The 27,839-nt window shown below is 50.9% G+C and overlaps 2 protein-coding genes across 7 annotated transcripts in view; one reads left to right on the forward strand and one right to left on the reverse strand.

Moving 5' to 3' along the window:
• The first annotated feature begins 68 nt into the window (after positions 1-68).
• Positions 69-10,518, forward strand: Mrpl37 (mitochondrial ribosomal protein L37). The gene is made up of 7 exons (XM_032901017.1): positions 69-475; positions 1,934-2,117; positions 2,207-2,322; positions 4,668-4,853; positions 5,773-5,930; positions 8,869-9,072; positions 10,308-10,518. Exons 1-7 carry the CDS (start codon positions 130-132, stop codon positions 10,383-10,385), a joined length of 1,272 nt encoding a protein of 423 aa, XP_032756908.1. The 5' UTR covers positions 69-129; the 3' UTR covers positions 10,386-10,518.
• A 6,471-nt stretch (positions 10,519-16,989) lies between these two features.
• Positions 16,990-27,839, reverse strand: part of Ssbp3 (single stranded DNA binding protein 3) — a 136,698-nt gene continuing 125,848 nt past the window's right edge. For 4 of the 6 annotated variants that reach the window (XM_032901037.1, XM_032901023.1, XM_032901057.1 and 1 more), the window contains 7 exons: positions 27,536-27,571; positions 26,954-27,008; positions 25,726-25,796; positions 20,312-20,390; positions 19,441-19,469; positions 19,244-19,345; positions 16,990-18,674 (listed from right to left, as the gene is read on the reverse strand). In XM_032901037.1, the coding sequence (XP_032756928.1) occupies positions 18,645-18,674; positions 19,244-19,345; positions 19,441-19,469; positions 20,312-20,390; positions 25,726-25,796; positions 26,954-27,008; positions 27,536-27,571 (402 nt within the window). In that variant the 3' untranslated portion in view covers positions 16,990-18,644. The remainder of the gene's footprint in view (positions 18,675-19,243; positions 19,346-19,440; positions 19,470-20,311; positions 20,391-25,725; positions 25,797-26,953; positions 27,009-27,535; positions 27,572-27,839) is intronic. The other 2 variants (XM_032901029.1, XM_032901047.1) reach the window with 1 other exon arrangement.

A 27,839-nucleotide genomic window follows, 5' to 3' on the forward strand; every position in this document is an offset into this window, starting at 1 on the left:
TGTGATTGGGTGAAGTGTCTGTCAATCGCAAAATGAGCCACTGCGCTCCGCCCCTTTCGCTCCCAGCAGGCCCTGCCCGGGCAAAGATGGCGGCGTCCAGGTAGAGGTGCAGTGAAGACCCGAGTCGGTATGGCCTTGGCGTCCGGGCCCGCTATGCGGGCACTCGCTGGCTCTGCGAGGCTCGGCCTCGGGGGCTACGGGGCCCCGAAACGCGGAGCGTATGAGTGGGGTGTGCGCTCCACTCGGAAACCCGAACCTCGCCCCCCGGACAGGGTGTACGAGATCCCTGGTCTGGAACCCATTACCTACGAGGGCAAGAAGCACTTCGTCCCGTGGCTGGCGAAGCCGATCTTCCCGCCGTGGGAGCGCGGCTGGAATGACCCACGGTTCCACCGTGCGGCCCCCATCCACGAGCAGCCTCTGTACAAGGAGCAACCCTGCTACATCTTCCACCAGCGTTGCCGACTCCTTGAGGGTGAGGCCTCAGGACAAACGGGAGGAGACCCTGTTATCAGCTCAGCAATGATCCCGACCCTGGGGAAGTTTCTTCCTCTGCGAAGTAGAATCTGATTGACATCCGTCTTCCAAGAGTTGTCAGGATCAAGGGCAGTATTTGTGAGAGGGAGCAGTGGAGAATGAGTGTAGCGGGAGGTGATCTGTTTACATTCATGGAGAAGGGATAGTGAAGCAGGTCTACAACGCTACTTTCCTAGGTTAGTGTCTTTTGTTAAATAGGTCTGGGATATGTTTTCAAAGACCCGAAAATCTGCCCACTTAAGAACAGGTCATAGTGTCTTGTGCCTGTTTCCTGAGTTGGAGGCCAGCCTGATCTACAGAGTGAATGAATTCCAAGACAGCCAGGGATACACAGAGAAACACTTTGGGGGGTGGGGGTGGGGTAGTGGTGGTGATGGTGGTGGTGGCACAGCCTCCTAAAATGCCCACTTCTATGCCTGCAAACTGATTTTTCTAGCCATTAACCATTTTCAGTGAACTCAGGTGCTGTGAAGGATCTCACAGACATGACTCTTTTAAGTGACCCTGACAATAGTGGACGGATGTATTTCAGAAGTTAAGATTGCAGTCGGGAGGTGGTGGTGCACACTTTTAATTCTAGCCCTGGGGAAGCAGAATCAGGAAGATCTCTGGGAGTTCAGGCCAACCTGGTCTACAGAGTGAGTTCCAGGATAGCCAGGGCTACACAGAGAAACCCTATCTTAGAAAAAAGATCAGAGGCTAAGATTGCACTCATTGAACCAGTCTGGAAATGTATCTTCTATCCTACACTTCCTCAACGTACAGAGAGGTCTTATAAAGTCACAACAAACCCTTTTAAGATATGGGCCTGAGAAGAGGATTGGGGCTGTGGAGAGATTGTGGACTTCATGGTAGACAGGCTCAGTTTCTCCCCTTACCTGTATCACCTTAAAGATAGGCAACTTGAGGCAAACTCAGTCTGTCCAGGTTTCCCCTTCATGTCAGAATCCCATCTAACTTATAGTAAGTTCATGGCACAGGAGGAGACATTCAGTAAATAGCAGCTCTAAGGACTACATAGTTTGTTCTGTGCTAGAGAACCATAAAACCTGGCTTGAGATTGCTAGCAAAAAAAAAAAAAACAAACCATCACAGAGCTGGGGTTTTATTTGAAGGGCCAGTATCCACTGAGCTAGTCTCACACCTTTGATTTCTCTGTGGGGAGCAGCAGGGAACTCGGCGCCTTGGGCATGGTTTGAACTCCTTCCATTTTTAAGCACTTATTCCCGTAGTCTACTCTCACCACCTGGAAGTCTCGTTTCTCAGATATTTCAAAAACAAAACCAGCTCTCTGTTGAGGCAGCCTCTTCTCTGTGGTGCTCCCTGCAGGCATGCACATCCCTTCCTAAGCTGTCCCCTCTCTTTCTTTTTCTTTTTCTTCTTGGTTGTCCCAAAGGTATGAAGCAGGCTCTCTGGCTTACGAAGACCAAGTTAATAGAGGGTCTCCCCAAGAAAGTGCTTAGTCTTGTTGATGATCCAACCAATCACATCGAGAGCCAAGAACAACGTGTTCTGGATATCATCTCTCATGCCCGGCTCTGGCACTCCACTGAGGACATCCCCAAGAGAGAGACTTACTGGTGAGTTTCCTCCAGATAAGATAACTGAGGAGTGTTGGAAGTTACATGTTGCTTTAAGTCTCCAGATATCTTTTTTTTTTTTCTCCAAGCCCGCTCATTGTGGACAGCCTCCTACAGCTGTGTAAGTCCCAGATTATCAAGCACCCTTCTCTAGCCAGGCGGACCTCTGCCCAAAACTGCTCCTTAGCCACCACCTGGAATCGAGGTTAGTCATCCTATGTACCAGAAGGCCTTGCTGGGCCTTTTGTTGTTGTTGCTTTTCTGGTTGTGTTGTGTGTCTGATCCTTCTGTCAGCCCTACCACCAGATCTCATCTCTCACATTCATCTCCTGCTACCTATTCTGTGGGTTCAGAAACACCCTTGATAGTGTCTCACTACATAGCACAGGCTGGCCTCAGACTGTGATCCTCCAGTCTGTACCACCATGCCCAACTTTCTTGTTTCTGTTTTTATCTCCTTCTAAAACTTTATTCTACCAGTGTTGGCTGATGACTGTATCCGTTGAGCCCCACAGTATGCTTGGTAGTGTCAAGACGACCCCACAGCCAGGGAAATGGTAGAGCACACTGATCTCTCCCTCGCCAACGCTGCAGCTTTGCTTCCCTTCCATGGCTGTGTGAGCAGAGCTGCTAGAGTGGCTCGTCACCCTACACTGTCATTTGTCATGGGACACCAGGCCCTCTGTGCTGCGGCCTCCACCTAGCCCTATGTGTGTCACTTGTTCTGCTGACCCCTCCCCATGTCCCTGAGTTTGCCAGGGAGAGCTCGTTGGTATATAGCTTCCCCACCTGCTTGCTTTCGCACATGCTGTGCACTTGGCAGTGCCTGTTGGTGTTCCAGACAGCAGTGTCAGTCAGGAGCTCTAACAGATAGAATTAGGGAGCAAGAAACCCGCAGAGGAATACGTGGGACTTGGGATGTCGGTGTGAGCAGGTTTTCTCCTCTCCCCCCTATGCTTATGGACTTCTGGCAAGGAATCAGCCTGGCAGAGGTAATGGTACCACTAAGGAAATTAGTGCACCTCATTAATGGAGAGTACTTGTTGGCCCATTGTCAAGTATTACCTCTAATTAAACTGCCCCATTTTGAGCTGTCACTGGAGGAGAGATGTGGAGGGAATTGAATTAGAAACCACACTACAGTGATCTGTGGGGAGAATCTAAAACCCAAGGTTAGGAGAGGTCCAAGCACATTTGTGTGAGGAAACAGGAAATGCCTTAGGAAACTGATCTTGAGGTGCAATTACTGCAGAATTTATCTGTCTGTAGATGTAACATTCATTTTTTACGGATCTTGGGAGGCTGCATGCTAATTAAATGACATGTCATTGACCAAGCTGATCTCTAATCTTACAACAACCCTAATCTATTACCTTCACACTGGGATTTGACTCTTTCTGAAGTTAGGCCCCTGCAGAGGGCAGTGCCACTCAGAGCCACTCAGGGTCCTGACAACAGTCTTTCTAAACACATTCGTCTGGTAGTGGCATGTGGCTTCCCCAGGGGAACAGTACAAGTGACATTTCCATGTACTCACAGCAGGCTCAGTGATTAGTGAGTTGTGCGTGTGTTTCCTCTGACCACCTGTATTCCCATGTAGTATACATGCTAATCCAACTTAGCCCAGGCTCTGATCTGCCTGGCTTTTCTCACTCGGTTGTTAAGAAGAACTTGGCTCTTTGCCTGGGTTTGAACGGTCTCCTCTGCCCCTGCTCACAGCCCTTCTCTTTCTATGCCTCTTGCTCTCCTGGGTCATGCTCAGCGCACCCTGGTTTGTTCCTCTATGCTTTTGTATGCGAGTCTTCATTTTCAGTGCCTGGCAGACTCCTGCCCTGAGCTTTCTCACCAGAAGCAGTAAGGCATTGGGCAGTGTCTGAAGCCAGCTTTGATGATCATGACCGAGATGGCATGCGTGAGGATGGAGCTGGACTTTGTAGTGGCCAGAGGACGGGGCTGCTGCTGAACATGTGCGTGCGCAGTCTGGCCCCTTGGTAGAGAGTTAGCTGGTCCAGTAAGAGAGACCCACCCTGCTCCTCCTTCAGATAGCCTTGGTGGTTGTTGTCAAGCAGTCTCACTCTGTAACCATGACTGGCCTTGAACACGCTGAAATCTTCCTGCCTCTGCCTCCCAGGGGCTTCTGCTGCCCAGTGTAAAGGATTTGCTTCCTGCAGGAGGCGCTCTGGGCTTTGCAGAGGGCTGTGTCTAAATATGGCTTGTGCTTTCCATAGCAATGCTTGCTGCCTAACGGGCTCCTTGAGAGAGAGCAAAGGGTAATTCTGACTTAACTGTTGGGTCCCTGGCTTGGTGCTGCTGGAAGATGAAGGATGCCCAGGAGTCAGGGGTCTTGGGATTTATCAGAAGAGTACACAGAGAAAAGAATGTCATAGTTCCTCATCTCTTGGGGGGGCTCAGAATTATTGTCCCGGTGCCATGTGTGGTCATCTAGAGAACCTATAACAGACTGGACTCAGGTTTGCGGGTAATGAAGGCTTCACACTCTGAGAGCTGTAAAAAGACCCAGTTAGACTAATCTTCTTTTCCCCATTTTAGAGTCTCTTCTCCTTCAGGTCCGAGGTACGAGTAGTACCATGCTGAGTGCCAAGGATCCCCTGCCCCCCATTGCCTCCAGAGAGGAGGTTGAAGCTACCAGAAGTCATGTTCTCGAAACCTTCTATCCCATATCTCCTACCATCGATCTTCAGGAGTGCCATGTTTATGAAGTGAAAGACGACACAGGTACAGAGAAAAGCTTTGGATTTTGGGCAGTACAGAGAAAGGGAAAGATGCCCCAACACTGCTACAGATACAGCACCTTCTAGAATCTGCGTGGCAGCCTGTGCTTCCTAACTTAATTGTTAGTAGTCCATGCTAGGAATCACTTCCTCCCAGAAATGATGAACTCAATCAGGAACTTTTCATTTATCTTCCCACAGTCCCTGAGTCACCCTGGATCTTGTTCTTGCCACATCTCTGCTGGGATGTGATTGATCTTCCCGTCTAGTTCCCCTCTAGACCGTGAGCTCCTCACAGGCAGCAGCAGCAGGCTCCAATTGTGCACTCCCTGCTTCCTGTCTAGAGCTCGGTGCACACAAGCTACAGAGCGGAGCAGCCTGAAGGCCAAGGTGTGCAGGAAAGCTTGGGCTCTCAGCCAGCACTCCTTTCCCTGATTCTCAGAGCCCATGTCTCCAGCGGCTCTCTCCTTCCTCATGTGCACTCACCCATTCCAGCCACTTATTCTAGAAGCTCCCAACTCACAGAGATGTATTCATAGCCACTCAGAGGGGGTTCGTGATGTGACAGTGAACACTTCAGTCATGTCTGAAGTTGTGAGGTCTGAGGCAAGTCCTTTGTTCCTAATAGAGTACTGCCTTCTGCCTTCGTAACAGCCACACCCTCTGTGTTTTAGTGATCCTGTCACCGTGCGCTTGGATGAGCACGAGTGGATGGAGTTAGAATGTGGGTAGGAAGTACCTGCTGCAGCTTGACAGGCATTTTCTGGGTTGTATAAGCCACCTCTGGCTTCTGCCTCAACTCCTCAGTAGCCATCCCTACTTCTATGAGCATGGTTGCATAGCCAGTGTCCCCTGTGATTCCTTCTCTGTGGCACACTGGTGAATCAGTTGTCTCCTCACCTTTCTTGTCTGTTCTCTTGCAGGATTCCGGGAGGGCTATCCTTATCCCCATCCCCACACCTTGTATATCCTGGAAAAAGCCAATTTACGGCCACAGCGCTTTCTTCCAGAACAGCTAAGGGCTAAGATGCTCCTGTTTGCTTTCGCAAATGCCCTGGCTCAGGCCAGGCTCCTCTATGGGGTATGTATACGGAGAGACTCTGGAACTGCTTTCTCTGGGGTTGACTCCCTGCTGTAAAGACTACTGCCAGGAAGAATGGCGTGGGGGACTGACTTTGATTTTGACTAAGGAATTGCAGGACTATGCACTTCGCTTAACTTGTACTGCCTGACCTGTCCTGGGAGCTGATGGGGCTGGTGCGCTATCTAGTCACGGTGGCCCTCTAATAGCTCCCCTTTCCAGTGCCATGGGACGACAGGGAACTAATCACTTCACCCTGCGTTTTCTAACGGGAAGCCTGGGGAAAGGACAGGAACAAGGGCGCCCTACTCGTGTGCAGGGTCAGAACTGGAGTGCACAGCACTATCAGGAGGCCTAGGGAGTGAGGCCTTCCAGATGGTCCAGGCAGAGCCCCTCAGCTCAGGGACCCAAGATGCCACTTGGTCGTGGTCCTTAATATTAAGAGGAAGTTCCAAGACCTAGCTGGTACAGAATGGAGGCTGAGAGGTTATCATAGAGAACTGTCTCAAAATGGGGAAAAAGCCTGAATGGGGTACAGGGGTGGGAACTCAGGGCATGTTTCTGAGAACTTGTGCTGTTCTCCCAGGTCTCAGTTAGAACCTAAAGCCCAGTGTCCTCCTGAGAATGAGGGATTGAGATTTCCATCCGTCCTGCCTGCTCTCGGTATTGGCAGGGCTGGGTTTGGTAGGCTGCAAGAGTGGGGAGGAGTAGAAGTAACTGTCCTGTATTGATCACCTGACACCCATTAACAAACTTTCGATATTAGTGGTTCTTAAACTACAGTTCTGGAGGGGCTGTAGGACCTCATGTGGGAGCTTGACAGACCTGGACTTCCCAGCCCCACCGAGTCAGAGGTTCTGAGGTGGGGCTCAGCAGTCAGTCTTCCAAAAGCCCACCAGTAAGGCTGGTGCAAGCTCCGGGAACCCCACACTCAAGTGTGAGGACTACTCACGTGATCTGCCTTTGAGCAGCCCTGTGTGACAGGCACTATGAGCCTCGCTTTACAGATGAGGAGACAAACTCAGGAAGGCTAGTTTTTGTTCCTCATCACACAGCTGAGAGCCTGGGTGAGCTGGAGGTATGGTTCAGTGGTAGAGCATCTTTCCCAGCATGTGGGAGCCCCCAGTTTCCGTCCCCATCATGGTAAGAAATAGAACCAGAAAGATTAGCAGCTGTGGATCTTCATGTGGCCTTCTTCTGTCTTAGTGTGGGAGGGGTGGTGGGCTCTAGTCCCGTTCCTCCTATATACTTCCTGAACTCTGTGACATTAGGTAAATCACCCATGATGAGTAGGAAAGCAGAGATTGATCTGTGATTCCTATGGCTTCAAAAGGATGTGCTGCCCCCGATTTAGGCAGAGGAAGGAAGCAACCACTTACCACGGCCCAGGCCCACAGGCCCCGTGTAGCCCCTGCCAGCTGTTGCCAGAAGGGCCTGCGTAGCAGTGCTGACTAATTGCTACCCAGATAGATAGGAGAAGCGGCCTCCCCACCGTCTCCAGGTACAAATCATTCCTGGGGCTGTGAAGTTGAGCAGTTATGGGAAGAGCCTCCATGTAAAAGGTAAAATCGCTGAGAAATTTATGTACTGCCTGCAGTTTTATTGATCTGTAGAGGGAGATAAGAGTCAATACAGAGTCTCAGCTAACACTTACAGGTACTTCACTTTTTATTTATCTCTCATGCAGCTAAGAACAGGTATTTATAAGACCAGCAGCCCTGGTGTGGCCCACACTTGGGACTTCCATTAGCTAGTCCTAAAGTCAGGTGAGCCCTGGAGGGGCAAAGCACCAGTGGTTTCGCCTTAGGAATGCCCTGCTTCTTAGGCCAGTGGCAGCCTGGGTTGGCACAAAGTGTACAGAGGCAGGCCGTGGAGTTACTCAGACAAACAGTGGACAAGGCTCTGCTGTCAGTCTGCTGGGATGTCAAGTCAGCCTGCACATAAGTCACCTCAGGTGGCCTGTGCCTCAGGCTGCCCTTGAACAAACCTCTCTAAACTTCAGCTTCTTTGAGAAGCAGGAATGTACTTGTATTTATGAGAGCCGTGAGTAAAGTCAGGCAGGGGACCTGGATGTTCGGGTGAGCTCCCATAACTGCTGTGTCATTGCTGTGACCATGAGATTAGTACAGGCCTTGACTGACATGCCCGGAGTACTGGACGACAAGTCGCAGGAAGCAAATGAAACTCAGGTGACTGCAGAGCAGACAGTCGGGCTTTCAGAAGTGCCCAGTGATGCAGGCCAGCTCTGTGACTTGAGACAAGTCAGGTCACCATGTTGAGTGTGTTCCTCACCTGTCAGATGGAGTGAGAACTGAGTGATAGGTCCGATAGTAAACCTGGGTTAGCCTTTGTTTTTGTTTTGTTTTGTTTTTTGTTTTTGTTTTTTGTTTTTTTTTTTTTTTGGTTTTTTTTTTCGGGGTTGGGGACCGAACCCAGGGCCTTGCGCTTCCTAGGCAAGCGCTCTACCACTGAGCTAAATCCCCAACCCCCTGGGTTAGCCTTTGATAGCACGTCACTCTTGTCTCTTCAGGGAAGGTGGAGCTTTCAGAGATCCCCACCGTTAACCTTCCCAACTCATCTGCCTGAACGTCAGGGCTTGTCCAGTAATCACCAGTGAGCTGTGGGGGTTACCACTGAGTTGCAGAGCAGTTTTCTGGGGGCCTTGAGGCAGAGAAGGCTAAGCTAGGTGAGGGGAATCCTAACTGGGTGAAGAGAAGTCTGGGTTGCGGGGGGCCAGGCTACGTGAGGAGATGCCTAGGTGGGTGAGGAAAGGCCTGTCTGGGTCAGGAGAGACTGGGTGTGGACTGTGGAGCTCTGTATGCTCTTACCTACCTGAGGTGAAGCCATAAAAAGGAAGCAAGTGGGTGTGTTAAAGGGTGGAGTGGGGCTACTGGTGTGCACTATCCTACTACCTGACTCATCTGTCTACTCTTCTTAGAACACAGCCAGAGTCTTGGAGCAGCCCATAGTCGTGCAGAGCGTGGGCACCGATGGCCGTGTCTTCCAGTTTCTGGTGTTGCAGTTGAACACCACAGATCTGGCATCTAGTGAGGGCGTCAAGAATTTGGTATGGACAGACTCAGACCAGCTCCTTTACCAGCACTTCTGGTGTCGCCCAGTCATCAAAAAAAAGGTGGTGCTGGTAAGTCTAGTTGCCTCCAGCCTGGCGATTACAACAGGGCCCTGACTCCTTGCAATTGGGCCTGGTGTGGTCGGGGGATCTAGGGACTGGACACTCACATCGGCTTGCCCTTCTTGACAGTTCCTGCTGTGTCTACTCCCCTGCCCACTTCAGTGCCTTGGTGGGCCCTGTTACAGCAGTCACATTGTGGTTAACTGTTAAACTCCCCTGAAAGCTGTGTGGACTTTATCCTGTGACCCTGTATCTGCTACACTTGGGGCTCAGCTGAGAGTCCACCCTGGTGTCTGGGGAGTGGCAGGGAAGATGTCTAAACAAGCTCAGGCAAGCTGGGAAGGGGAGCACTCTGAGGATGGCATGTCAGAGCATGGGGGCTGTGGGACCCACTAAGCCCAAGGCCATTGTGCTGGGTGGGGCGAGTGGCCTGTGAAGTTCCAGTCAGTTCAGTGGTACCTTCTCCTATCTGACAGCGTTGCTCCCCTTTAACTGCTGTGGGAGTCTGGACCATTCTCCAGCCCCACCCCCCTTGTGACAGAGTTACCAGGCACCCCCATTGTCAGGGGTTGGTGCCATCTCCCCCTGGTCTTTCTCCATGGTTGGTCAGAGCTCCCACTTAACCTCTGCAGTTTGATTTCCTGCCTCTGAGCCCCACCACCGTGGGCTTGGGTTCTAATCTTGCTGTGGTCCTTCTTGCCTTCATTTGTAACCCTGTGCTATTGAATGCACTGTTCTGTCTGAAGCTCCTTCCTTCCAAGCTCATTCTACTCATCCTCCATGTGCGAAGGTCAGTGAGTTAGTCAAACATGCAAACACCTTGGCCTCTTCCTATTGCTTCTGTAATGAGACCTGTCATGTTTTCTTGTCAGCGAAATACCCGACTGGAAGTTTCTTGAGCTTAGGAGCCAGATCTGCCTCCCTCCTAGGCCTCCAGCAGTGAGCACAAGCTCAACACAGTGAGAGCAGGAACCTACAAGCCAGTGTAGAATGCGGGGTTCTTGTCATTTCCTGGTGGCTGGAGTGAGAGACTTGGGAGCCAGAGCAGTGTCAGCTGATGACTTGGCCAATGGGTGCCAGGAACCCTGCCCATCTGCAGCACCAGCTCCTCGGTGCCCTCATTCCCAGAGGTGATGCGGGATATGACAGTGACTCGCCAGGCACTGGTGGCTCTCAGAAAATGACCTGTTCCCTTTGCTGCCATGCAATGGTAGCAGTGTCCTAATGGTCTGTGTTTCCTCCAGGAACCTGTTGGGCCTGTTGATTTCCAGCCGGAGACCTTCAAGAAGTTCTTAGCTCTGTACTTGCATGGTGCTGTGTGAACCAGGAACCTTCTGGGGCCTGATGCCTCTGAAGAGCTCATGTCCTGGGACGGTGGTGCTGGAGCCTGGGCGAGCCTCCCGCTCTCTCAGCCTAGTGGTCTCTATGGAAATAAAGTCTTAGTATTGCATTGGTATGACGTTGTCTGTGAGACATTGGTATGCGCTGTATGCGGACAACACCTTGTGCCTTCCTGCCTCTTAAAATACAGGTCCTGGGTTTTGCATACGTAAGGGCTTAGACGGTGCCTGAGCTTCGTCATCCAAATCCTGAAGCTAATATCACTTCCTTTAGAGTTTTGGGCGCGCTCTCTCTCTCTCTCTCTCTCTCTCTCTCTCTCTCTCTCTCTCTCTCTCTCTCTCTCTCTGGTGTGTGTGTGTGTTTGAGACAAGATATTGCTGTGTAACCAGCCTTGCCTTGACCTTGCTCTCCTTACCTTAGCATCTAGAGTACGGTCGTCTCTGGCATGTGGCACACTTTTCCTCCCTTGGTTGGTTTTTTGTGTTTGTTTTCTTTCAGGGGCTTGAACCTGTGAAGAGCACTGTAGCGCTGAGCCACACCTCTGCTCCCCTTTCTAATTTGGAAGATTCTAGACTTGGCTGTCTTCCCTGCCTCATGGCAGGTGCTCTGAACCTGAGCCTAGTTCTTACAGAATGTTTTCTTTTTAATATATAAGGGTTTTGTCTGTATATATGTCTGTGTACCAGTGGATGCTTAGTGCCCAGAAAAGCTGTGAGCTGCCATGTGGGTGCTGGGAATTGAACCTGGCTTCTCTGGAAGAGCAGCCAGTGCTCTCAAGCTATTCAAGTTGCATAAGCGTTCCTCAGTGACTCTAGAGGCTCTGAGAACATTGATTGTAGGTTTCCTGCTTGATGGGTTTGATGAGTTTCCTGGGTCAGCTTGGCTCCAGACACCATCAAGTCCTGCTTACATTGTGGTCAACAGGGTAGTCGTCCAGTCAAAGCACTGAGGGATGGGTATGTGGAAGGCATGAGGAGAAACCATATGGAGTGGCCCCATGTGCCCACAGCTGATGTTCTGAGTCGGCTTCCTTAATCTAGACCTAGGGACAAAGACCCTCTGGGTGTTTGGGGAGAAACTAGCCTAGGTCCAGATCCTGTGAGGAACACTGATGGAACATGGTGGTTGCCTCTGTATCTGTGATCACACCTGAGGCTTCAGTGGCGTCCCCAGGACCTGAGAGCCACATCGCTCATACATGATGAGGTGACTCTGAATACCCAGGCTTCCTGTGGAAAGAGCACAGAGAGACCTTGTAGCTTGGTAACATCATCAGCAAGTAGTAGCACTGGGCCATGTCTGTTCCACTCCAGGCTGTGCTCTCCCACCGCTCAGCCAGCTTTGGGGCTTGGCAGGGGCTGTGGGACTTGGGGAGGTAGGAAAGAAGGAGGAACCTGGCATGTCAGGTGTCTGGGAATGTGGAAATGGAGGGTTGGGATAGAGGTTGGGGGTCTCATGAGGCCTTCAACACTAGGCACCTTGGGCTTTCCAGGGGAGGTAGGTGACTGACATGGGGTCCAGTGAGCCTTGTTACCAGTTTTACCTTGCCATTCAGGATGAAAACAGAAGGTAAAGACGGGATTTAGAAAAGTGCAAGAGTTAGTCACCCCAAGCAACTCCTTGTCCTTTTCTCAAGGGGTAATCCAGTCTCCCCCCCCAACCCACCCCATGTCAAGACTCATGTGCCCTAAAGCACACAATTGTGTGTACTTAGTGTCCTCCTTACACACTTAACTAATCTCAGGGTCCTGCCACACCAGCACGGACAGCCCACCCCTACCTATGCTACAGCTGTGGCTGCAGATGGCCATACAGGTTGTTTCTGGGCACTGGTTATCAGAAAATGTGCAGCAAACATCCCTGTTCATGGCTCCAAGTCTGCCATTGGGTAAATTGTTGGCAGTGGAATTGCTGACTCAGAGGAAGTGTTTTCAACACTGGTGGGAGCACAGAGGGTGAGTCGGCAGATGACTGAGACAGCCAGCTGGAGGCCACCATGGTAATCCTCTGCAATGACAGCGATGGCTGGAAGCCTAGGCAGCCCACGCACGTCCTATCATCCTATCACTGGCTTGATGGCCGGTGAAGAGGGTGAAATGACCAGCCTGGGGGGTGGAGGCTCTCAGTAAGCACAGTCAGCCCATGACCTTGCAGCTTGAGACCTGATGCTGTCCCCGGATGGGCCAGTGTTCCAGGGCTGGGAATCAATGCTCCCCTAGCTCCAGTGTGGACATGGTCTTATATGCACTCAGAGCCCACAGCACAGAGAAGCAAACTGAACACAAAGTGTAGCTTTTCCATACCAAGGCAGGAGGAATGGTGGGTATCCCCGTCCCCATAGAGATGGGGAAACTGAGGAGGCTGAAAGGCCCACATGACGTACTGGTGAAGAGCCACCTCTGCCAAGATCAACTCCCTTCCCCAGCTCCCCGTGCCCAGCTGCCTTGTCTCTTCCACTCCGCTTTTCTTACAGGATGACATTGTGTCTGTGGCTCAGAGCCTGAGGACAGGTGCCTGAGACTGAGAAGAGATGCTGTGTAGGGGAGGAGAGGAGAGAGGCTAGCTACAGGGTCACACTCAGTATGAGATGCCCAGGGGACTTTAAGCAAAAGACTTGGGGCCAAAATGATTCTTTCATAATGAACCTGAATGTCCCCAAGTCATTGAGAAACTCTCCCACACTGAGTAGAGATAGACCTCTAACTCAAACACTCCAGTAGAGCAGGAGGATGAGAGGTTCAGGTTCATCCTTGCCTATATTGGGGATTCTGGTCTAGCCTGGGCTACAATAATCTCTATTTAAAAAATAAGTATTTTTAAAAAGGATATGGGAGAAAGGCTGGCTCAATTCAGTCTCAAGGGAATTAAATCTGGCCTGGAGGCCATTCCCCACAGCCTCCAGGATCCAGCTGCCCCCGTCCTCTGCAGAGTGAGCACAAAGCCCCTGCAGTCTTTCACCTTTTAATTAGGTGGGCTGCATCTAATCAGCTTCCCTCAGATCGCTGTGGAGGCCTTCAAGCCCCAGCTGGAAGGGGTTCCCTTTCTGCTGACTTTTCTCTGAGGCTGGTCCTCGGTGGTCCCAGGCAGTCGCTTGCCAGAGGCTGCCTTGCCTTGCAGTTTCACTTGGAAGGAGCTACACAGGCTCAGCTCACTCACTCAAGTTGAGTCCCTGGAAGCAGGCACAGGACCTGAAAACTGTCTCTTCAATATGCCCACATGAATGCCGAGGGTATGGGGAACCCAAGTCTCCCACCTGATCCGGGGAACTTGTAGAGAACCCATTCTCAGTAGTTCCCTGGAATATCTAGTATGTGCCAGACCTGATACAAGGCTGTGGGTGCTGCGCAGACAAAGCTGCCCGCAGCCGCGGGCTTCACATGCCACTGGCCACTGCCTAGAAGGGATCTGCAGGGGGAGGTTCTCAGGAGGGTGCATACCTGTCAATCACTAGCAGATGAAGATGATGTTAGCACTGCCCTCCCAGGCCAGAAGGGTACATGGAGTGAGTCTCCATGAATCAATGACACAGGCCTGAATGGAGAGTAGGGCAGGCCAGGAGAGGATTTGGAGACAGTGTAAGCTCTGAGCTGGGTAAAGGTTGGAGCAGCCTGCAGAGCTGCATCTTTGCCAAAAGAGAAAGTGGAAGTGACTGGGTAAGTCACGCCTCCAGAGACCTTTTAGAGGTGGCAATCCAGCCAAAATCAGGTCTGATGTCAGAGTGAGCTGGCCCTAACTCCAGTGCTAGGAACCAGACCTCCTCAAACACACGCAGCCCCGGTCAGTGCCCAACTGGCTTCCCCCTCCCCACGGGGAAACACCATAAGCACCCTCCTTTAGACTTCAGGTGCCCTGGTTGGTAAGTGCCCTATGGAGCTAAAGGAAGGCCACGCTGTAGCTTCAGTGCTGGGGCCTCAACTCTACCTGCTGGGTCACACACGTCTCCCAGTAGGGGGCCTTCCCTAAAAAAATTGGAGGTGAGGATGATGGACCTCAGACAGCCTGCTGTCTCCTTCCCAGGCTGGCCCCACTTTTCAGTTCACAGAACTGGGCTGTGAGGAGGGCAGGCAGAGCAAGGCCAGCACTTCCTGTTTAGGATGCTTCCACCTGAGAGATCATGCCTCAGGCCACATCTCACCCGACCCATCTAGGCTCCATTCTCAAGAGTTCAGCTTTCGGAGAGCATGTGTCTCCCTCCCTAGAGCACATACATAATTTACAGGCTTCTAACCCAGATAGACTGATGTGGGGACCCCCAAATGCGTCAGGACTGGAGTCCTGAGGCTCCCTACATCTCTGGCAATTTAGCCATTCACACTAGGCACTATGTGTTAGGCACTGTGCTGGGATTGGGAAACTCAAGCTGGGAGCCACAGTCCCTGTCCCCAGGAGTTCCTAGCTGTCTAGTGGGCACTGACAAAAACCAGTCTCCTCTGGATCGGCAGTAGCAGCTGCTCACAAAGGCCACCTTCCCTCTACACCTAAGGTCTAGCCTGAATGCTGGGAATAGGCGTCATGAGCTTGTTCCAGGGCTGACTGAATCAGCAACCTTCAGTGTTCCTCCACAAACACCCCCTGAGCACCTGCCAGGAGCTAGGCCCTGGCTTAGAGAAGGCACACTAGACTCAGCACAGGGCCTGGGAACTCAACAGCAGCCACAGCCAAGGAGCCTTCTCCTGGTGGGGATTTTGGAGCTTGGCTCCAGGGAACAGCTAGGAAGGCATAAAGAGACCCAAGGTTTAGGTGACATCTGTCAGGGAGCATCAAATGCTAGGAAAGAACTTTTGGACCCTTGCAGTGGTCCCTCGCCCACCTCTGCCCTCCCTTGCTGTTTCCTGTTTCTGATCTCTGGAAACCACATCTTGACCTATTCTCTAGATGACCTAAGCTGTCCTCCAGCCATCAGACATTCAAATGCCATCAAGTCCTAAGTGGGTCTCTAACACAGGCCTAGATGTCTGCTTTCTTTTCTATCTAGTTGACTCAATTTAACCCACAGAGCAGTTCTATCACCTGCCTGGCCTGCCAGGGGTTAGGGTAGCACCATCCTGCCCAGCCTATTTTACTTAGCAGGTAGGTGTCACTAAATACATGAGCGGGTGACTGCAAGCAAGAGTAAGGAGCCTCAGAAGTTAAACCTTTGTCCATCATAAGGCAATCTTTTCAATACATGGCCCCCAGCTGGCTGGTTTTGTCCAACCTTGAAGCCCAATGCTGAAAGGCTAGTTTCCTCGAGTCCCCCTTTCCCTGCCTAGCCCACAGCCAAGGCCTGGAGAGCCACACATCTCTGGAGATCAGGTGGTTCCCCTCCACTCGAGTCAAGGCCAACAAGTCATGACTCTAGGTGCCCAGAGCCCAGACTCAATGGGGTCTGCAGTCTTAGCGCTGCTCCTCTGTTGCCTATGGACAGGGATAGGTCAGGCCCTCAGGTAAAGACAGCCCTGCCTCTGGTTCTTTGGATATAGTTTCCAGGGAAAGGGCAGCCAGGCCACTCCTCAGTGAGGTGCCTATGCACAGGGGGCTCCAGCATGGAGACCATAGGCTGAGTCAGTCCTCTCCTCTCTAGTAGCTTCATGCTGCTCACAGCAGTGCCCTGGCCTGGCCCTGATGTCATGGTTAGGCCTGAGCAGGGGAATGACAACACTCTAGTGAGGGAGAACCAATCCTTTCCTTTAAAACCAGGTTAAGTGGCTGTTGATGCTGGGGTAGGGGGAACAAATGCAGGTTACCTGCCACCTGAGACAGAGCTGGGGATGTCTTCTCCCACACAGAACGCCCTCTACAGGTCTCGTCTGGAAGCATAAATGAGAATGTGCAAGGATATCTTCATAGTCACCAATGAGGATGCCACGGCCAGAAACTGCTGAGAAGAGCGGCCCAGCTTCTCTCCACCCCACTATCCTCCCAAGTAGTCGCCAAGTGGTGAGCACACACTCCTCACACTCCACAGGGGCATTAGTGTCTAGAGGAAGAACTAACCTGCCCACCCCAACTCTAGTCAGAGGCAATACTCCGATCTGTGGGAGCTACAATCTGGTCCTAAGAGTCTTAGAAGAGCAGAATGACCTATGCTCAAGCACTGTCCCCACCCCGGGCCTGCCACATGTACCCAGGACGTCAACTGTACTTTGTTAAGTCAACCAGCATCTGCCACACTGTCCGGCCCCTCTGTAAACCACAGGTCACCTTGCACCACTCCTGAAATCCTTTGCCCATCCCCAAGCCTTGCCTCTCCCACCTCCATCCCTGTCTGTGAGATTTAAAGGAAAAAAAAAAAGGCTCTGGGAGAAGGCAGGATATGGAACAGTTGGGAGGACCAGCCCCCATCCCAGGAGAAAACAGTCTCCTGGGACTGTTGTTTACTTGTAGAAGCAAAGCCGTGGAAGCTAAAATGTGACTGCAAGGCAGATCATAGAAGCTGCCTTACCTTAAGGCTTCCACAGGTCTGGGGTAAGACTGGCATCTACCTGTCCCAAACCCCTCCCAAGGCCACAGTATTCAGCACCGAACTTAAGCGCCAGGCACAGCCTCTCCTTCCTGATCAGTATCAGTTCCTACCCGGGTCCCCCCAAGTATGTCAGGAAGGGCTGCGGAAAAAAGATGTCCCTTTAATAAAACGTTATCAACATATATCGTACACAAACTACAATGTATCATAATTACTTTTTTTCCTCTCATAATTCAGAACCAGACTACAAGGTAAGAAAAAACACAGAAACAGCTACAATGTTCCCAAGGATCCGCACAAGTCTTTTGTCAGGCAGATGGTATCTCACATAATATGATATACATGGGTCAGAAAGGGGAGGTAAGAAAACAAAGACCAGCTACGAGGGTGGGCGGGGCGCGGAGGGGGTAAATGTACAAAGAACTCAGTGTCTTCCGGAGCAAGACACAATGGTTGCCACGGGGAGAGGCCAGGGCAGCCAAGTCACCCCTCCTCGGAGGGGACAGGCTCCACCATCAGGTTCATCAGTTTTTGAAAATAAAAACAGGACCAGAAACAGTGTCTGTTTGGTTGCTGGTGCTCCCCCCACCCCCACAGCAATGCTGAAGTCTGTCCATCCAGTTCCAAGCAAATACAGAGCAATTCCAACCAACACCCATCTTTGAAAAAGGACAAACAGGAGAAAAAAAGAAAAACACAACTTCAGCCCGCCCTGCCAGTGCGCACTATGTGAGGAGCTCGGGACCAGAACATGGAGGTCAGTTCTATGGCCCAGATTGTAGTCATCCTGTTGGTGGGGCCTCTCCTACACAGCCTGGGCCACTACCCAGCCAGCAGGATTCTTGCCAGGAAACGGTGGGGACCGAGGGGCTGGAGGCCCCTGTGGCTGGGCATGAGAGGTTTGGAGAAGAGGCAGCCATCCTGGAACAGTGTGTACGCTGGGTCACAGCGATGGTCTCTGTTGGGTGACAGCAAGTTGGGGGCTCTGGGTCCTCTGGCCCAGTGTGTTGTGATGGCCAGCCCAGCCAGAGCAGAGAGGACACCTGCATCTCCTTGCCCAGCACAAACCCCAAAGGCCCACGTGGAAACAGTCGACTTCGGTTCCTTTTCCCCAAACAGCTTTTGAAAGAAACCACCAATTGTAAACTGTCCAGTTTATTATTATTATTTTTAGATGGCTACAATGTCAGTGTGATATTGCACACCTAGACTAGCTTTTCTGGTGGTAGGACTTGGGGATAGACAGCAGGGCTTGTGGGTTTTTCTTCCTTTTTTTTTTGGCCTTTTTTTCTTTTTCCTTTTTTTTCTCTTTTTCCTTTTTTTCCTTTTATTAAAGAAGAAAGCAAAGAGGTTGATTGGGTGGGGCATAGGGCTTGCTAGAAGCTTCCATTAAAAAAAATTCCCCCAAAGACCCGCCCCCCCCAAAAAAACAAATTTAAAATCCCAGCAACGGTAAAATCCCAAACAAACAAACAAACAAACAAACAAACAAAAAAACCCAACAAAAAGTGTCATGTACAGAAAGGTCCTTTTGGGCAGGGAGAAGGTGAGATTTTTCTGGTCGTTGACTTGAAATATATTTCTGAGTTTTGTCCTTCATGTTTGACAGAATAAAAAGTTTGGCCTTTTTATTGCATGAAACTAAAATTGGGAAAGGTGGGGGAGTGAATGGGAGGAATGGAGGGGAGCAGGAGACGCCCTCCCCCAGCTCCTGGTATCGACACCTCACTTCTTCTTGCATAATTTCTGGCATCTTCTGCCTGCAATGCCGGCTCTCAGCGTCGTGGAGAGGGGGTCACACACTCATCGTCATGCTTGGAGAATACTGCGGGGAAAGCAGAGTTGAGGATCAGGTGGAGGGGAGAGGCCACGGACTTGCCAATGTGCCAAAAACCTTCTGAAGGCTTGCTGCACAGTGCTGACAAAGCCAGCCTGGTGGCACAATGGGAAGCGACAGGTGAAGGGGCAGGAAGTTCCTCCTGGGCCCAGCTCAGTTCTAGTCCTTGCCAGGAGCTCTGGCAGTACAAATGACCTCTAGTTCTTATCCTCTGGGGTCAGCTCTTTGGGGAAAGCAATACAGTGGAGACTAGACTTGGTGAGTCAGAGTTCCTGAAGGGTGCTGTGGGTTGGGGACAGTCTGGGGCTCTCAAAAGCTGCTTTCATCAATGACAATGGGCATAAAGGCCATATGCCCCAACTCAATCCAGGGCTCCCAGCTGTTCTACAGTCCCCTTGGAAGGACCAGGCAAGAGAAAACAGACGACGAATGGCTGAGGCTCTGCAACTGGCTGACTAAATAAAAGACAGCATGGCTAAGACGCAGTTATGGAGCCCTCGAGCCTAAGGGAGTCACTGGGACCCAAGAAGTAGAGGAGCTGGGGCTGCAGGGCTTACATTGTCATTCTGGAAGGAGTGGAGGAAGTTCCCCCCCAGCTCGCCGTCGTCCCGAGGGGTGCCTGGAGGGTTGCTAATGCCACTTATGTTGTTAGGAGAATTCTGTGGAAAGAGATGAGCAGGTGAGTCCATGTGGCCAAAGCCTGGCCTAACTGACGGGATGACATTGGGGGGTGGGGCAATAGAGTACCACTCACTTTTGGAAGTCCATCTATGTCGCCTGATCCTAAGAAGGAAGAAGAAACGGAGTCAGCATGGGGTGTGTGTGTGTGTGTGTGTGTGTGTGTGTGTGTGTGTGTGTGTGCTCGCGCGCGCAATATGTAGATACATGTTTTCATGTATGTATGTGTATACATTGGGAGAGGTCAAAGATCATTGTCATGGGTTCTCTACCTTCCTTTGAGACAGGTTATTTCACTGAACCTGGATTTAACTTGCTGATTCAGCTACAGATCTCCTGTTTCTGCCTGGACAGTGCTAGTATTCTAAGTGTCCTCATGCTTGACAAATAAACACATTACTGTCTAAGCCATTTTCTCAGCCCCATTTGCTTTTTTGAAGCCAGGACCTTGCTACGTAGCCCAGCCATGCCAGGGATCAGTTGTGCTCCCAGCTGGGCACCTGAGTACTCAGACTGAAGATATGCCCAGCAGGATCTCACCAGGTCTCGTGCATGCTCTAGTGAGTGCCTGAACTCCAGACTACATCTTTAGTTCATTTTCTCTTTATTTTGAAAACTGTGTGTTATCCAGGCAGGCCTAACCCTCCTGCTTCTGGTTCCTGAATGACTATAGGACATGTGTGCAAACATGCCTGGCCCGGTCCAGTTGCTGGATCACTCTTCTGTGGGGGTCTCGGCCCTCTAAGAAGGACCTTTCCTCTCTGGTCCTGTGCATACCAATTCACATTATTTATTTAGAGAGGACACCCCGACCCTCACGTCCTGCTTTGGCTCAGGGCATTTGTAGGGGCCTAGTCAAGGCCAGCCCTGTCATAGGCCCAGGTGACTGAGGAGCTAAAGCAGAGTCCAGGCCTGGGCCGGTGGAGTATGTGTAGGTGTTGGCTTACCTAAGGATCCATTCATGTGGTGTGGCTCCATGCCGCCCATGCCGCCCATTGGGCCATCTGAGCCAGGACCCATTGGAAACTGTGGGATAAGCAGGGCTTGGTTAGTGGGCCCAGACCTTTTGTATCCCTCTTCTGCTTCCCAAGCACCTTTGAAGGCAAAGGCCTCAGGCCCCAGGGGCTTAGCAGAGCACCTAGGATGCTCCAGGCTGATGGGCCTCCCTGTGCAGACTTAGGCCCTGGGTGCTGGTTGGCCCTCATGGCTGCCAGCCAAGTGGAGGAGCCTGAGCCTAGGTAACAATAAAAGAGCAAACTCAGGGGAAGGAAGCAGACTAAAGCCACCAGACTCTATATACAGCCAGCTCACCAATTTCCTGGGCCACCTCACAGGACCTGATCCACTTCTGCTGAGGTGCCTGGCTCACCAGCCATGTTGCATAGAAAAGTATCTAGACTACCCAGTCCAGAAAAATGATTCAAACTTGTCACCTGCACAGGAAGTGCTTTGCATAGTCTCCTGGGGGGCCAGGTGAAGCAGAAAGTGGACCAGGAGCCTGTTACGGGGACCTCAGACATGTTAAGTTTCGAGGGGTATTGGTGAGGAGTATACTCCCCCATTCTGTCTGCAACTGCTAAGCTCACCCCAGAAAGGAACGGACACAAGGCCACATCTCAGGGTCCTGAGGTAAGGCTGAGCCTATGCTGGAATGGGTGCCTGTGACACAGACTGGATAGGGAGTAGGAGGGGCTAGACACGATGTGACAGGGGGAGGACTTGGCCTGAGCTGGGTGCTGAAAACAGAGCGGGGTCACACCTGTGTCACAGCCAGCCAACAGAAGAGGGGCCAGAGGGGTTGAGCTCCAAACACAGCCATAGACAAGGCATGGCTGCAGCTTCGGACATGGGCAGGGAAACCAGAACAGGTTTCAAAGAGGAGGCTGCAGAGTCTTAGCAGAAATGAACAGAATCTGGGCGGAGAACAGATACAGGAGCCATTCCAGAACAGACCACAGGACAGGAGGCAACACGCACACGAGTGGAGGCACTGGGGTCTTGAAATTGCAAGGCAGGGCAGGGCCTTCCTGAACAGTGAGGTCCAACATCTCTGTCACCTTTCCAAGGCACGAATTTCATGCTAATTAGCCCAGATGGGGAATGGTCATCTTGTTAAGCTCCTAAGACACAGCTGCCCCCAGACCAAAGAGTGTTTACAGTTGCTGACATAATACACACCACACACATGTACAAATGCACATCACCATTCTAACACAGATATGACCAACATATAAAAATCAGGGGATTCATCATTTTCCTGATACAGGGCCTATGTAACCCCGGCTACTCCAAAACTCAAGAGATCTGCCTGCCTGTTTCCCAAGCTCTAGATAAAGATATACACCAACACTTCCGTCTCCAAATCAGGCAATTTTGAAATTATATATTATATAGTATATATTTCCACATAATGTTTTAGTAACTTAAAACATTCATACGTCACACAAATGATCCATTACATTTATGGTTGGCCACTACCCCTACAACGTCCATCACGCTCAGCAGTAACCAGTCTGTTTCATGGCTATGGATTTGCTAATTCTGGACACTGCAGCCCATGGTCTCCCCTGGCTGCTCTTACTCTCTTAGCACATATATATCTTAGGTTGCCCCATATCCCTGCTTATGGATGGAAGCCCAGGGCAGAGCTCACTCTGCTCTGCCACACACGTCTGCTCATCATATCCGCAGGATGATTATTTTGAGTTTCATTTTTTTTAATCACATACATTCCCTCCATTCTGTAGATTTTCTGCTTCACCTTCTCATTATCTTTCTGAGGTGACTCTGTATTGCTTGCCCTGATTGGCCTTGAACTCCTGAGTTCAAGTGATCTTCCCGCTTCAGCCTCCAGAGTAGCTACATTTACAGGTGTGTGTCAATATGCACCTGGTTTAAATATTTGGGGTGTTAATGTTATTTAACTTTTATTTTTCAGCATGTGCATGGGTACGCACACACGTGCACGTAGAGGGGAATGCCCACCTGCCCGGGAAAGCTGGAGGTCAGAGCTGCGTCTCCGTTACTGCTCTCTACCTCAGTTTCTGAAACAGGGTCTCTCACTGAGCCTGGAGCTTGTCTACTCAGCCACACAGGCTGAGCTGTGAGCTCTGGGTACCTCCTACTTCCACCTCCCCAGTGCTGGCAGCACACGCATGTAACAAACAAAATAAAGCCACAAGCTCTGGGAAATCGCATGTGGGACTGCGTGCATGCACGGCAAGCCCACCTTCCAGTCGCCAAGTACTTGTTCGTGTACTGGTGTGAGGTGGGAGGCCACCCCGTCACTTGCTGTGGTACCACTTGTCCCATTTACAACTTCAGTCTCCTGGTTAACTTTCCAAATCAGAACACCGCCGCTTAAACAAACTGAGAGTCGGTTAGCCACAGCAGGTAGCAGCCAGGTGGACTAAGGAAAGGAGGAAGCTTTGTACATTCACTACGATGATCCTGTCCTGACATGTCCAACTTCCTTCTGTCTCTGCCTCCTCCCCAACCTCTCTGAAATGCCTGAAAGCTCTGGGTCATTCCTGCCTGTGAGATGCAGCACGCACCCCCCCCCAACCTTTTTCTCACGAAGAAATGGTATTCAGCCACAGAGGACACTTGCACCTGTGAGATCCCAGCTGAAGTCCATGTGAGTTTTAAGAAAGAAATGTTTTGAGAAAGGCCTGTTTAGCTTGGCTGGCCTTTGCTGAGTTCTTCGAAGCCTCACTTCTAAAACTGCGTCCTTCTTTCTGTGTATGAGCTGAGCACACTCCTTCCTTTTACTCCAATCCCTCTTCCTCCCCCTTCCAGGTTAGAGATGGACATCCTCGCCTCACACTTGTGCTGTTCTTGTGTTTTGAGACATGGTGCTCACTATATAGCCTTGGCTACTATGTAAGGCAATCCTCTTACCTCTCTGCCTCCTGGGTGCTAGGATTGTAGGTGTGAACCACACGGCAGCTCGTCTCATATGTAAAAATAAATTGTGGGGGTTGGCTTGGTAGCTTTGGCTTTCCTGGAACTCACTTTATAGAACTCCTGCGTACTAGGACTAAAGGCATTGTTCCACCCTCCCAACAAAACTATGGAGTTGTTAGAAACAGCATTTACCACCGTTTCTGTGGCTGCCATCTTTATTTCATGCACTGCTGTTTGTCCTACATGGGTGCTGGCATGAGGGTGCCAGAGCGTCTGGAACTGGAGTTACAGACACTTGTGAGCTGCCATGTGGGTGCTGGGAATTCAGCCTGAGTCCTCTGGAGGAGCAGCCAGTGCTCTAACCACTGAGCCATCTCTCCGAACCCCAATGACTGTCATCTCACAGGTATCTATCTGAGGCATTCTGTTCTATGAAGTAAAACTTGCATGAAGTTCTTCTGCAAACTGACAAGTTACCGAAACTTTCACCATGAGGGCTGTTGTCACAGACACCCTTTGTGGAAGCCCAGGCACAGGGTGTGAGAGGCTCTCCTTCCATTGGTGAGAGCATTCAGATCAAGTTACCAAGCGTGATATTAAAGCTATTTGTCAAACATGCAGATCAATGAGCAAACTGGAGCTTGGCTTTGATAAGAGGACAGTTCTGCTTTCTGCAATTTCATTAAAAGCCTTTAGGAAATCAAGATAACATAGAACTCCAGTTCTTAAATCAAAACACCTAGCAGGGGTTGGTTTTGTTTTGTTGGGTGGTGTAAGGGTCTCCTGCATGTAGGGCATGTGCTCTAACATTAAGTGTGCCTTCAGCACACAATCCTGTGTTAGAATGATGTGAGCTGTCACTGGTATTCCATAAAGAGCACAGCTATATCCAAGGGGCTGGGACAACTGTTATCAAAATCCCTATGTTCCACACGTTGGACTTCTATTATAACCACTGCAGCTGGAACTTAGTTCTAGAGCAATCAGGGAACAGAGTGATGGCAGTGTTCAGTCCAGCCTACACTCAGCGCTATCAGGGGTGGGGTGGTCACTGTATTTGAATGGACACCAGTGTCACTTTGAAGAACAAAAAGAGCTTTTGGTTCAAAGGATATGCCAGTCCCTACACAGTTGGGAGAGTGTGAGCTTCCCTATCCCCTTTCTGCCCACCGGAGTACCTGTCTTGATCCAGTGTAATGTTCTTGACTGTCCTCATGCTGTGTGTCACTCAGCTTAACTGATGCTATCTGGATCACACTGGAGCTGGCACTCTCATGGTTCCTAGATTCATGACCTCAGCTCTTAACACACGCGGTCACGGTATTCATAAAGCCACACGTAAACTCAGTAGCATCGTGATGCAAACTTAAATTGTAGCAGTAGGCAGAGGTACTGAGGCCACAGCCCTTAGGATCACAAGGCCTGAGTGATACGTAGCAGCAGCCATGGCTGTGACAATGCAACAGTGACTGTAGGTGGCAGACGACCTAAATCACCTCCACCTGACAAGAGTGTTCCCCACCCGGTCCAGTAGGCTTGGTATTCTCAGTCTTCTATACTCACTGCTACAAACAGCACATATGCCCTGAGGTGTCTCAGAGTATTAGTAGTAATGTCTGGACAAAAGACAACCCTAGCGAGGGGGAAGAAAGGCGAGTGGATGGGTGGGAGAGCTGCATCATACAGAGCTCCCCATATTCATTCAACACATGGCCCTGGCAAAGGAGGTAGGCCAAAGAACATGGCCTCTGAAGGCTGCTCTAAGATGAAATGTGTGTGGTATCCGATGCCAGAGGTGCAGGACAGGAGGAGGCATGTGATTATGTGCACAGGGTCCTGGACTCGTTCCGCATCACCAGACGCGCTTGCCGTCATCATCAGTGTCGGGCAGCCCACATGTAGAAATCTAATACCTGGCGTGATCTTTGTCTTTTCCCAGGAACTGGGACCACAAAACCAGAGGCTATCTCCTCTCCACAACTACAGAAGCAAGGCAGACACTGTATAGGGAGGCTCTGTGGGGCACTGGAGAGGAGAGAGTCGGGAGTAGAGATGAAGGAGTTGTCCTCTTGGCATCAGCATGGGTTCAAAGGCTCCCCAGGCTTCACCCTTAGCATTAAGGCCCAGGGAACAGGAAGGATGGGCAAGAGGGACTACCCACGGTGGCACAGACAGGCAGAAGAATGGGGAGTAGCCAGAGCCCCAGAAGCCCGGGTGTTCCCTTGCTAGCATCCTCACACCTGATCAAAGGGTGAGCCCCGCCCCTCCTCCCGCCCACTAGCGATAAGAAGAGGACTGACTAGCCCAAGAGTTAATCGCTTTTCTGATGGTTTATTTTATTCATCTTTGGTAACAAATGGCTAAAATCAATTACGCTTGCTTTCCCCTCAGCTGATGAAGTTAATTATGATTTGTTATGGTATCTGGTATGTAAATGAGCAGAAAGCAGACTCACGTTAGACCGGCTGCCTCCAGGCGGCACAGGATTAATCATTGTGTAGATGTTGTCACTGGAATTTGTTGAATCTGTAGAATAGTGGAAACCGTATAGTTCAGGTGATTAATTCATTTCTTAATTAAAACAAACTCGTGGCACTTGAACTCATTCTTTTGTATTTTATCACCTAAAATTTCTTCTAAGTATCACCATCTTCTGGCTAATTTGTATTTAATGAAGATTCACAAAGTTTTTAATCACAGAAAATTCAACTGAGAAAACCATTCAACCACAAACCTGAGAATGTCAGGACATCTGGGCAGGCACAGCACAGGGACACAGATCTATCCCCTAAGCTTAGCAAGGACAGACACAAGGACACAACCTGTCTTTTCTGTCAGCCCCACCCAGGGAAGGCAAATGCAGCAAGTTTTCCAGAACCACTCTGCTAGGCTGAGGAGCCGGGGCTGGCCAGGGCCCGGGCCGCATTAACATAGGGAGTGGGTTACCGTGACCCAGTGTGAATGTAGGTCACGCTGCTCATCAATGCTGCAGAGGGAGCTGGAGCGGGAGCCACTCCTGCAGCTGAGCAGATTTCCTTTATGGGGAGTTGGGAGGGGAGGCTCCACCACTTCCCACCTCCCAGGAAAGTCTCCTTAGGAAACCGCTAATGATGTTCTATCAGGAGCAGAGAGTCTCCCTCTATTTTGGGCTGGGTAGGGATGTATGCTACACTCCCAGCTGACTGCAATGCTATTCTTAGCCAGCAGACAGATAATTGTGACACTATGTATGTGTGCATGTGTGCACGCCCGCTTGTGCATGCATGCCTTCTCCAGATAAAAGAAACAGGGAAACAAGACCTCTTACACAGAGGACCAGAAGAAGCCTAGAACCCAGAACCTTGGGGCGGGGGGAGCATGTGTGATTTAGAATCCTGATGCCCAGTTGTCAGGGACCAAAGGTCCTTTTGAAGTCACCTAGAGTAATGAGACCATGTTGTTTCAGACCTTGGTTCAATCTTGTTCTTTTCAAAGCACTGTACAGGAATATAAGAGTCTCATGACTGAAGCCACGCAATGGGTCGTTGGTAGTGAGGGCTCATGGCCCTTACACCCCCAGGCAGCAGTGCCTGGCAGAACATCCACTCTTACGGGCTTAGGAAGCAGAGCCTGAAAGGCCACGGTCTGCAACAGAGGCCTAGCACCCAACTCCCACCAGACATTTATCCCCCAAGCCCTCTTACCCGCAGGACTAGGCATGATGGGGGTTCCAGGAGGGCCGCCACCACCAGGGGGTCCCTGAGGTGAGATAAAAGCTGTCAGTACCCTATGGTGGTAGAAGCTTGGGGAGGCCTCTATGCTACCTGCCAGTGCCCAGACCGGCCTGGTACCGAGTATTGCCTCTCTTGCACTCAGAGCTAGAGCATTCAAGCCTGAAGGAAGCTGGATTTACATGCTTCCTCTCAAGCCCAGAGGCTTCAGCAGTGGGTGTACACATGCATCTGTGTGTGCGCGCGAGCACGCGTACACACACGTACACACGTACACACACACGCACGCACGCACTCACGCACGCACCAACCAACCAGAGGCAGTAAATGGGAACACGCAGCCTGCTGGGTGTTTCCTAAAAAGGAGTTCCCTTCCATGTCAACTTTGGAGAAGTCTGGGCTACCCCAGGCTTGTACAAATATCTAAACACTGATAGCAATTTGGCTCCTGGGCTCAGATGTATCCTCATGAGGAATATACTAGACCCTGCGTGGCTCTCCTCCCAGGCAGCTGGCCATCTGCACTAGAGAGTCAGAATCCATAGCTGCACTTACCACATAGGTTCCGGGTGATGAGGAGGAGTACGGGATCTGGAAAGAAGATTCAGGAGCCATGGATTGGAGCTGCCTTCTCTGACAGACAAGCATCGTGCCCTGTCACTTCCAAACCCACTTTGGGGCACACTCACTTATTTACGGTAGGCTTGGGAATTAGTGAATTAGTAACCTGGTCAGTTTCCAGAGGAAGAGGCCTGAGATGTGAGTCAAGCCACATTCAGTGGTCCTGGGGCCTGGTCTCCTTTCTCCCAGTCTTCGGTGGGGCCTGAGAGTAGGGTCCCAGAAGTTTTCCCAACTGGGA

Source organism: Rattus rattus, chromosome 1, assembly GCF_011064425.1.
Source record: "Rattus rattus isolate New Zealand chromosome 1, Rrattus_CSIRO_v1, whole genome shotgun sequence".
In the NCBI taxonomy this organism is placed as follows: domain Eukaryota; kingdom Metazoa; phylum Chordata; class Mammalia; order Rodentia; family Muridae; genus Rattus; species Rattus rattus.